The 10,800-nt window shown below is 47.1% G+C and overlaps 1 protein-coding gene across 1 annotated transcript; it reads left to right on the top strand.

Moving 5' to 3' along the window:
* Positions 1 to 289: 289 nt before the first annotated feature.
* On the top strand, positions 290 to 10,354 carry LOC143010695 (F-box/WD repeat-containing protein 7-like). The gene is given in 13 exon segments (XM_076163184.1): positions 290 to 392; positions 744 to 834; positions 836 to 880; positions 1,211 to 1,345; positions 1,530 to 1,653; positions 2,768 to 2,904; positions 3,375 to 3,488; positions 4,877 to 5,058; positions 6,515 to 6,740; positions 6,868 to 6,934; positions 7,062 to 7,205; positions 7,662 to 7,811; positions 7,922 to 10,354. Coding segments are annotated over 13 exon segments (1,632 nt in total). The 5' UTR covers positions 290 to 309; the 3' UTR covers positions 8,056 to 10,354.
* Positions 10,355 to 10,800: the final 446 nt, after the last annotated feature.

Raw genomic sequence — 10,800 nt, 5'->3', positions numbered from 1 at the left:
GTTTGTCGTCTGTGCCACACTTCCGTGTTCTCAGCCGCCTACTTTTGCTGGAGGGCCCTGTGATGCTTGTTGCCATGGATACCGCTCAAGGCCATGACACAAAACAACTGAATGATCAAGTATCCTGAAAACATTAAGTTTCTTTGGAGTGGGAGCTTGTGTGTGTGTGTGTGTGTCGAATTTCATGTAGTAGAAGGGATTGATGACGTGTCAACGACCTGCGGCGCGTCTCGATAAAGAAACGCACACACACACATGCCGACACATACATTTTGTGATTGAATCCTCTCTGTGTGTGCCCAAAAACAGATGAAGAGGAAGTTGGACCACGGTCCTGACGGCCGGCCGTTCCCCTCCGGGAAGAAGCACTGCAAAGGCAACGGATACCTCAGGTAACACACACACACACACACACACACACACTTTATCTTCTTCATTGATCCCATCACATGTTTGACCCAGACCATCGTCTCTGTGTGATTAGTGTCTGTACAAGATCAATTTTGCCGCCGTAAATGTCTCATCATTCATTCATAAATAGGTGATAAATTCTTAATCATTGATCACACACTCTTATGGAAAATAATGTCAATGATCAATCAAGCAATGTGACATGAATGCTACATGAATGGTATCTCACACACACACACACACACAGGGTTTTGGGTTCTACACTTTTCCACCAAGCATGAGGCAGTGAGGTAGGAGTGTGTTTAGTTGAACCTCTTCCTCTTCTTCTGCAGCCCTGCCAGTCTGGTTCAGACCACGCCCACCACATTCGGCGACCTGCGGCTGGCCAATGGACACTCGGCTCAGCGGCGACGCGTGACCTCAGGCCCGCCCCCCTTCTGGCCTGCAGGACTGGCTACATGCCTTCCAGGTGAACACACTTGCTTTGCTCTTAAGTAACCAATTAACAGAACAATACACACACACACACATCGTAAAACACAAACAAATATTTATACTCCTGTTCCCTCTCTCTTTTCTCTCTCCTTATATTTGTATTTCCATCCTCCCTCTTTCACTGCTTCCTCCCCCGTTTCCCATTCTTCCTCTTTGTTCTCCCCTTCTCATCTTGCACTCCCCTCTTTTCTTGCCTTATCTTCCTTCCCTCCTTCCTTCCTTCCTTCCTTCTCTTCCTCGTTATCTTCTTCCTACCATTCTTCCTTTTCCTGTCTCCTCATCATCCTCCTCTTCGTCTCTGCAGACATGGAGCGGCCCCGAGAGGCTATTGGCTCTGGACGAGCTGATCGACAGGTGTGAGACCAGTCAGGTGAAGCACATGATGCAGGTCATCGAGCCACAATTCCAGAGAGACTTCATATCCCTGCTCCCCAAAGAGGTATACACACACACACGCACATGCACATGCACACTTCTGACTACTGCATAGACATTTGAGGACAATATGGCCTACACAAGTTAAATGGAGGTGTGTGTGTGTGTGTGTGTGTGTGTGTGTGTGTGTGTGTGTGTGTGTGTGTGTGTGTGTGTGTGTGTGTGTGTGTGTGTGTGTGTGTGTGTAGCTGGCTCTGTACGTGCTGACCTTCCTGGCCCCCAGAGATCTTCTGCAAGCCGCTCAGACCTGCAGGTACTGGAGGATCCTGGCTGAGGACAATCTGCTGTGGAGGGAGAAGTGCCGAGAGGAGGGTAAATGCAACACACACACACACACACACTGAGCACCAAAATACATAAACCACAACTCGAAATTTCACTCAAATTAAACATAAAGTCAAGGCTAAAACTTTGATTGTGATTTTTAAACAATTGGTCTCCTCTTCCTCCTCTCATTCGCACTTCTTCCATCTCTGCTGCGCTCTCGACCACAGACTCTCCAACTGTGTCTCTGTGTTTTCGCAGCAGATATATGAAAAACTGGATGTGTGTGGCGCGAGAGTGTGTATAGTGCTTTATCGCCTGTGTGTAACATGCAAATACGGCTACACACACAGAAACTCCATTCAGCGCAATGCAGTGACTCGTGTGTGTGTGTGTGTGTGTGTGTGTGTGTGTGTGTGTGTGTGTGTGTGTGTGTGTGTGTGTGTGTGTGTGTGTGTGTGTGTGTGTGTGTGTGTGTGTGTGTGTGTGTGTGTGTGTGTGTGTGTGTGTGTGTGTGTGTGTGTCCCCTGGCGTCCTGCCAGTCAGCCGAGATTCACTGCCAGCACTCAGTGGTCATACCAATGAGGCTACCTAGCACTAAATCCACACCGCAGCCATACTAATGAAGGTAGCATTAGCCGCAGCTCAGCAGCCACATTATCAGGGCTGATTTGTATTAGCGCGACACCGTCGGGAGCAGGGTTGGCATTAACTCTCGCTTGGTGTGAATACAAATGGAGCCAACCTGTATCAGCTGCACGCCGTGGGCATATCAACCACGCTTACACTACTGTTAGCTTATATTAGCTCACACAAGCCAGTGCCAGTGAAGTACAGTAGCTGATGTTGGCTCACACTACAAAACAGGTCAAAACAACAAACGCTAATAAAGCTTATTAGTTTACCCTGCAGTCAATGGAATGAAGCTACAGTAGCTTGTGTTAGCGTGCACTGAAGTTACAGTGACTAATGTTGGTTAACGCTGCATCTACACTAATCAAGCTACAGTAGCTAATGCTATGATGCGTTCAGGTTCCGTCAGAAGGGCACAATTTGTCAAATAGTAACTCAGCTTTCTACTCTGTGTTATGTAATTTGCACTCTTCGAGAATTTGGGATATTATTGGGTTGCTATTAACAACGCTCTCTCTCTGTGTCTCAGGTGTATCGGAGTACGTGTCATCCCGTCGGAGGAAGTGTGTGAGGCCGGGCGCCATGGTCAGTCCGTGGAAATCAGCCTACATCAGACAGCATCGCATCGAGAACAACTGGAGGAACGGGGACACACGAGAACCCATGGTACACACACACACACACACACACACTCGCACGCACGCACGCACGCACACACACACAGCGAACCAGTATCTGTTTGATATGTAAACAAAGACTGTCGTAATGTGCGTTTACATGCACACACACAAAACCAGCTTCAGGCAGAAACTGGGTTACTGTACACTGGTCAGTAACCTGATTTCTGCCTCTGCAAAAGGTTCCTCACACAGTGTGAAAAGGAGCTTGCTGTCATCGGCAAGTACACAGAAATGGAGGAAAAGTATCACCAAAGATCACAATCGATTCTTTTTCTGTTCAACCTGACGGTGGCGCTGTAATAACCACTTTGATGTTTAGCATTTAGAACGTGATAGCTTTTGAACAGTAAGTCCCATTCATATAGGCCATGCCCATTTGCCACCACACTACATATTCACGCCACCGAAGCGGCGATTGTGGCGCCGTACTTCATTAAAGCTCTCGTCTCTCTCCAGGAGCTGAAAGGTCATGACGACCACGTGATCACCTGCCTGCAGTTCAGCGGCGACCTGATAGTCAGCGGCTCAGACGACAACACACTCAAAGTCTGGTCGGCTATAAGCGGCAAGGTATGAACGCAGAAACAGTTTAGTCTTTAGTTTAGATACATTTCACAACAATGGTATCCCTACTCTGGTATGAAGGAATATGAAATAGAATGAGACAAGTTGTGTTAGTCAGGATGTTTGAATAGTGTCTCTGTACACACATGGCCTTGGGTAGCTTTGTTTGAATTTACAAGGGGTGTGTGTGTGTGTGTGTGTGTGTGTGTGTGTGTGTGTGTGTGTGTGTGTGTGTGTGTGTGTGTGTGTGTGTGTGTGTGTGTGTGTGTGTGTGTGTGTGTGTGTGTGTGTGTAGAGAGAGAGAGACAGCAGTCATTCACCGGATCTCTCTAATTCGCACTCCAGGCGTACATGTTGTGTTTGTCGATGGCCCCTCCTGTTCTTCCACCAGTCCTGTATCTCTCACTCACACACACACACACACACACAGAGTAGTTCTCCCTGGTTTCGGTTGAACATTCTTTACTCTGACACACCTGCTTGCTCCTACGTCGAGACCTGCCTGCGCGTGTGTGTGTGTGTGTTAGGAGAGTCACTGCTCCCTGCAGAAAGAAAAACACACACACCCACATCTATAGCCAGAAGGGATGACAGACTTGTATATTTACCCATCTCTCTCTCTCTCTTTCTCTCACTCTCCCTTTCTCTCTCTCTGTCTTACTCCCTTTGTCTCTCTCTCTCTTTCTCTCCTTCTCTCTCTCCCTCTCTCTCTCTCCCTCTCTCTCACTCATTGAATTTAAATCAGCTCCATTAGCAGCACTGCAGTGACAGCTCTGCACTGCTCAGAATAATCACCATAGAAACAGCAGCGTGTTGTATGGAAACCGTAGTAGTTTCAGTCTCTACATCTCTGTAACAGTTGCCAGGGTGAAGTTTTCCACTGTTACCTCGGCAACCACCACTACAACACATTCAAGGTGACGCATCACATTCATTCTCTCCCTCGCCCTCTCTCTCTCTCGCTCTCTCCCTCTCTGTCTGTCTGTCCTTCAAGGACACATGTGAAAGCGAAGCAAATATTGACACACACACACACACACACACACACACAGAGAGCAGTGCGAGGACCATGGAAAGCTTTCTTTTCCCAGAAGACTGTGAAGTTCTTGGAAGTTGATGTGTGTTCGTGTGTGCATATGTACATGTGTGTGAGCAGTGTGGCAGTGCATCAGTAACTGACTGTCTTATACATATATAGTGTTGATATGCACTTGATATTAATTATTAATCTCTCTTTCTCTCTCTCCCTCGTTCTTTCTATGTCTCTCTCTCTCTCTCTCTCTCTCTCTCTCTCTCTCTCTCTCTCTCTCTCTCTCTCTCTCTCTCTCTCTCTCTCTCTCTCTCTCTCTCTCTCTCTCTGTTTCTCTCTTTCTCCCTCCCTCCCTCCCCCTCAGTGTCTGCGGACGTTGAACGGTCACACCGGTGGGGTGTGGTGCAGTCAGATGTCAGTTGCCACGGTGATCAGCGGCTCCACTGACCGGACGCTGCGGGTCTGGAATGCTGAGAGCGGAGAGTGTGTCCACACGCTGTACGGACACACATCTACCGTCCGCTGCATGCATCTCCACGGCAACCGGTAACTTTCATGCCTGCGCACACATAGTATAGGATCACCCAAAATTTTGCTGCAGTTATTTCCATGGCAACTACTTAGACTTGTACACACACACACACACTGACTTCTGCACGCATCTCTTTGGCACCCGGACACACACACACACAGTGCTGTGAAAAGGTATTTGTCCCCTTACAGATTTCTTCGGTTTTTGCACATTTGTTGCACTTAAATGTTTCAGATTATCAAACAAATTTAAATATCCGATAAAGATCCACTGAGTAAACACAAAAAGCTGTTTTTACATGATGATTTCATTTATAAAGGGAAAGAAGCCATCCAAACCAACAAGGCCCTATGTGGAAAAGTAATTGCCCCTAAACCTTATGCCTGGTTGAGCTTCCTTTGGTGGCAACAACTGCAATGAAACGTTTGGGACCCACTCTTCTTTGCAGAATTGTTTCAAATCAGCCACTTTGGAGGGTTCTTGAGTATGATCGGCCTGTTTAAGGTCGTGCCACACCATCTCAATCTGAGTCAAAATCCAGACTTTGACTAGGTCACTCCAAAACCTTCATTTTGTTGTTTTTGAGCCATTCTGAGGTGGAATGGCCGGTGTGCTTCAGATCATTGTCCTGCTGCATAACCCAAGTGGGCTTGAGCTTAGGGTCACAAACTGATGGTCAGATATTCGGCTCATTGGTGCGGCGAGGGGGTCGCTCTGGGCGCTCATCCTCCTGCAGCGAGACGGAGAAGTATCGCCTCATTCATTTACCTGAGGTGGCACTATATCGCTCCTCTTCCGATCCTGCGCCGCGCCCCCCCTGCAGTAGCTCTGCGCCCCCCCCACACTTTGGGAACCACTGCTTCAGATGTTGTTCTGGGTTCTTTTGTGACATCCTGGATGAGTAATAGATGCGCTCGTGGAGTATGGGGGCATGATGTGTTGCTTGTTGAGCTCTTCTAGCCTACTTCATGTTGTCAGTTCTATTGAAGTGATTTCTTGAAACCAATTTCCCCCAAAATTTGGTAAATCACACTTAATTTATGATTGATAATAATGTTAAGGCGGGGGGGGGTACTTCTTCACATAGGGTCTGGCTAGCTTTTTTCCTTTAATAAATGAAATCATCATTTGCATATTACTAATCTGAAACATGTGACAAAAAAGCAAAAACCAAAGAAACACAAACTCAAATACAGTCTGCACCTACACACCTTTCCACAGTAAATTCACATGCTCACTAACACACTAAATACTTCCACTTATACACACACACGGTGCTGAAATGATGAAACTAGGGCAACACAGCATGCACGCACACACACTTCTCTATTTAAATCTGTGTTTAATTAAACTGACCTGATTCAATGACACTGCAGTGCTGTAACCTCTCCCCCCTCCGCTCTTTCCTTCCCTCTCTCTCTCTCTCTCTCTCTCTCTCTCTCTCTCTCTCTCGCTCTCTCTCTCGCTCAGGGTGGTGTCAGGCTCCCGGGACACCACGCTGCGCATGTGGGACGTGACCACAGGCCGCTGCGAGCACGTGCTGACGGGTCACGTGGCGGCGGTGCGCTGCGTGCAGTACGACGGGCGGCGTGTGGTGTCGGGCGGGTACGACTACATGGTGAAAGTGTGGGACCCTGAGACAGAGGCGTGTCTACACACACTACAGGGACACACCAACAGAGTGTACTCACTGCAGGTATGATTGGAGAAGTCGTGAGCCTTGAAGCACAGAACTCTGCCAACGATGTCAAAGGGATTTTGTCATGGATTTGTTTAAAATGTAACGGTGTGATTTGATGTGTTTCATCCGTCTCTGTCTGCAGTTTGATGGTGTGTACGTCGTTAGCGGCTCGTTGGACACTTCCATCAGAGTCTGGGACGCAGAAACAGGTAAACAATCAATCTGCAGTTAATCTGAAAATCAAAGACATTTTGTAAAAATCATCTGAGCCTCAGTTTTCCATTCAGTGAGCCAAAAGCAAGATTGCTTGATTAAATATGGGTGTGTCCCATCCAGGTGGGTGTGTCCACACACTGACCGGCCATCAGTCGCTGACCAGCGGCATGGAGCTGCGGGACAACATCTTGGTGTCTGGGAACGCCGACTCCACTGTCCGAGTCTGGGACATCCGGACAGGCCAGTGTCTGCATACACTGCAAGGTGAGAGAGGGAGGGAGGGAGGGAGGGAGGGAGGGAGAGAGAGAGAGACAGAGAGATAAAGGGAAAGGGGGAGGGAGAGAGCGAGAGAGAAGGAAATGATAACGTTCCTCTGAGGAAACAATGACACCGGAATGAAAGTGAGAGTTATGGTGTGTGTGTGTGGGTGTGTGCGCGTGTGTGCGCGTGGGACAACCTCTATCTTGCTTGCTGCCTATTCAGCACTAAAACACACTTACAAAAAACTCTGCAATCCTCTGGGAGAGTGCGAGGGATGAAGACAGCGAGAGAGAGAGAGAGAGAGAAACTAAGAAGGGGACAGGCGGAGAGAAAGAATGAGGGAACGAAATAAGAGATGGCGAAAAAATCGTGAATGAGAAAGAACCAAATTCATTGCCTGTGTGTTGTGGTCCGGAGGTCAGAGGTCACATTGTGATAGTGTGTTTCCTGTCTCTGCAGGTCCTAACAAGCACCAGTCAGCGGTGACATGCCTGCAGTTCTGTAGAGGTCTGGTCTTGTCGAGCTCCGATGACGGGACGGTCAAACTGTGGGACCTGAGGACGGGGGCGTGGCTACGAGACGTGGTGGCCCTGCAGAGCCGTGGATCAGGTCAGGACATTACTCACACACTCACACTCACACACAGAGGGATCCCTCTGTACTGCACACATACACACAAACCCGAGTCTCAACCAATCCCATGTCTGCTCACTCTGCAGGCGGGGTGGTGTGGCGAATCAGAGCGTCCGACACTCGGCTGGTGTGCGCCGCCGGCAGCAGGAACGGCACAGAGGAGACCAAACTGTTGGTGCTGGACTTTGACTTGGACGAGAAAAAAAATGAGACGGACTGAGGGGGAGGAAAGAGTGATGTCATCAAACTGAAATTCACAGGAGGACACGATAGGCGACAGAAAATGACTTGGATGTTTTTGTTAGCCGCGGTGGTGGCACAGCTTTACAGCGATTGGATGGATCGCCTTTCCTGAGGACGAACCACAAGAGACGATGGTGATTGCCTGACCTTTTGTCATTGAGCCACCAGCAGGTCACACTTTACACCAGTGCAGCATCGTAAGAAGACTTCAACAATACTGACCAAATTCTCCAATCAGCCCCTGGTGCCCCTGATGCTAGCAAAGCGTCCTGGAATGCTAATGTTTGCATACGTACAGAAATGCTAGCATTGCAAAGTTAGGATGCTGGAAGATTATGTCCCAACACAATCACTGACATTGTTTTTTTGTACTTTGGAGAGTTTTTGGCACCATTTGCTGTGTGTTTACCCGGACCATAGTAGAGCCATAGTGCACTGGATGTTATGGATCCGTGGAACACAGCAAGTCTCTCCAAAACGTCCCCCCAAAATCACTACATTTTGTAAAATCGCCACAGTATCATTTTAACATCCTAAATTTTTAGCATGTTAAAGCGCTGACTTTAGCCATATTAGCATGCTAATGTTATCATGCAGCTTAAGTACAGATGAGGCTAAATAGATTTTTCATCCAACAAATCTTATTGTTCACTGTTGTGTTGTTTACTGGTGACATCACAGCTGTACGTGGCCACAAGCGTCCTTCAACAGGAACGCACACACATATGAATGTTGCAACATGTCCCTAAAGACAGATGGACACATTAGCTTAGCTCAACGAGATCACTTTAGAGCGGAGGAAACACCTGGGTGAGGCAATGAGGGCCAGACTCAAAACGGCCAAACAAGATGGACAATAATGTTTGGAAGAGACAATATGGCTGCGAGGAGGTGGATGATACAAAATGGAAGCCACAAGCAAGAGTGGACACGAGGTGGATTTCACAAAAGGGGAGCCGTGGCGATCAGGTGAATGTTTGATGGTTGAATGTAGAATAACCAATGAGAGAGGAGGAGGAAGGGGGGGGGGATTAAACTGCTGCTGAACCAATGAGGAGGTGGACGACGCCTCTCTCACTAACCAGTCCAAATGAACCAAATTACGAAGGGCGGAGACACGTGGGCAACATTTTGAGGCGATGGAGAGGAGCGCAGATTAACACATAAATTCACAATTTCGGGACGAACCGATCAACCACAGTCACATTTTCATTTCTCGCTTGCATTTTGGGAGGAAACAATGTTGACATTTACATTTCTCGGTTGCTCGTCTCCGTCGCCTCTAAAAGTTGCTGGACTGTGTGTGTTCTGGCCCTGCAGCCCTGAAACGCTGTCGGTAGGCTGCCAGCCGGAAAAAGGAAACGACGTTAACCAGCCACCACGCCACAGGGCCATTTCCGTCTTTTGGCCGGACGTGACCTCGTGAATAGCGGGGGTTGATGCCGTTTCCCTTCCTGTGAGGAAATCTTATTTTCTTAAAACTGGTGCAAAATCTGACATAACGTAGTTTTAAGAAGATCAAGCAATTTCATATTCTTTGCAGTGCAGACACGTCCAGAGCCTAATATCTGCCGTCATCGCCACCTTCATACCAGCTTCATCACGTCTCTCCTAGAGAGTAGATTGGCGTTTTACGAGGCAGATGAGGATGACTATGATTACTCCATGATGCTTCGCAGAGTTAATAAATGCAAACAGGGTTTTCACTAGATTACGCCTTCTTAAAGCAAAGCGAAATTCTGAAGGATTATGAGGAAAACTTATCTTTCATTTAACTGATTTTGCTTGATTTTTACCACAAGAAATCCAGCAGAAACTCAATAGGAGAGGTCGTCTTAAATCTTATTAAAGACTAATAATTGTTTCCCTGCCACATTCCAGATTTTAGTCCATCAGTTTTTTTTGTTTTTTTATTATTCAAATCCATCCTCACTCCAATCACGTTTTCCTCATCTTATAAAATATTCAAAAAAACAGATAATTGAAAACCTTTGCCATCACCAGTTATTAATGTGATAAGCTTTCATTGCTTGGCAACACCTCAAGCCAATCAGCAGAGATTTGGACGCTCTTCACCCTCCCCTGGCATCAAGTCGGGCGTGAGACTCTGGAGGGTCAACGTGTCCCGACAATGTAATCATGTTAAATAGTGTAAATACAAAGAGGATGTACATATTCAGCTTTTTTATAAGAAGAAAACAGAGAAAATATTGTTGCTCGGCGGAGAATTCAGGATGAAGGGATGAATATGGATCAATAAAGATGTGTTTTATAAATTGCAGTGTGTTCGCCTGGTTTGTCGCTCACATCTGTGGGCCATTTCGCTTTTCACCAGCAACAGGAAGTAACGCCTGTGATGTCGTAAGGGTGCGACTTTAAAATGTGTCCCCTCATCTGTCAGGATGTTTCTTCATTGATATCTTAGACCTAAGGAAACAAATTTCAAATCTACCCAGACTCCTGTGGATAGAGACGGTATAACTACAACTGTCTGTTTTCACTCAGTGTGCTTAGTGCCGCCACCGCAAAACTGAGAAATGCAACCTAAGCGTTTATGTGGTGGAGTAACTCATTACTTATATTATCATAAGATAGAGATTTGTGACTTGGTAATGCAGAGTTCGATGTGATGATGGCATTTATTTATTGATGAATCTGAAGTTTTAACATGTATGCAATCATTATGAGTGATGCTACGTTGTCTCCATCGTCGGTGGTCTTC

This window comes from Genypterus blacodes, unplaced genomic scaffold (genome assembly GCF_046128005.1).
Source record: "Genypterus blacodes isolate CSIRO-AG114 ecotype Tasmania unplaced genomic scaffold, CSIRO-AGI_Gbla_v1 ptg000129l_1, whole genome shotgun sequence".
Classification (NCBI taxonomy): Eukaryota; Metazoa; Chordata; class Actinopteri; order Ophidiiformes; family Ophidiidae; genus Genypterus; species Genypterus blacodes.
Note: the sequence above shows the minus strand (reverse complement) of the source record. Positions and strands in the feature narration are given on the sequence as shown.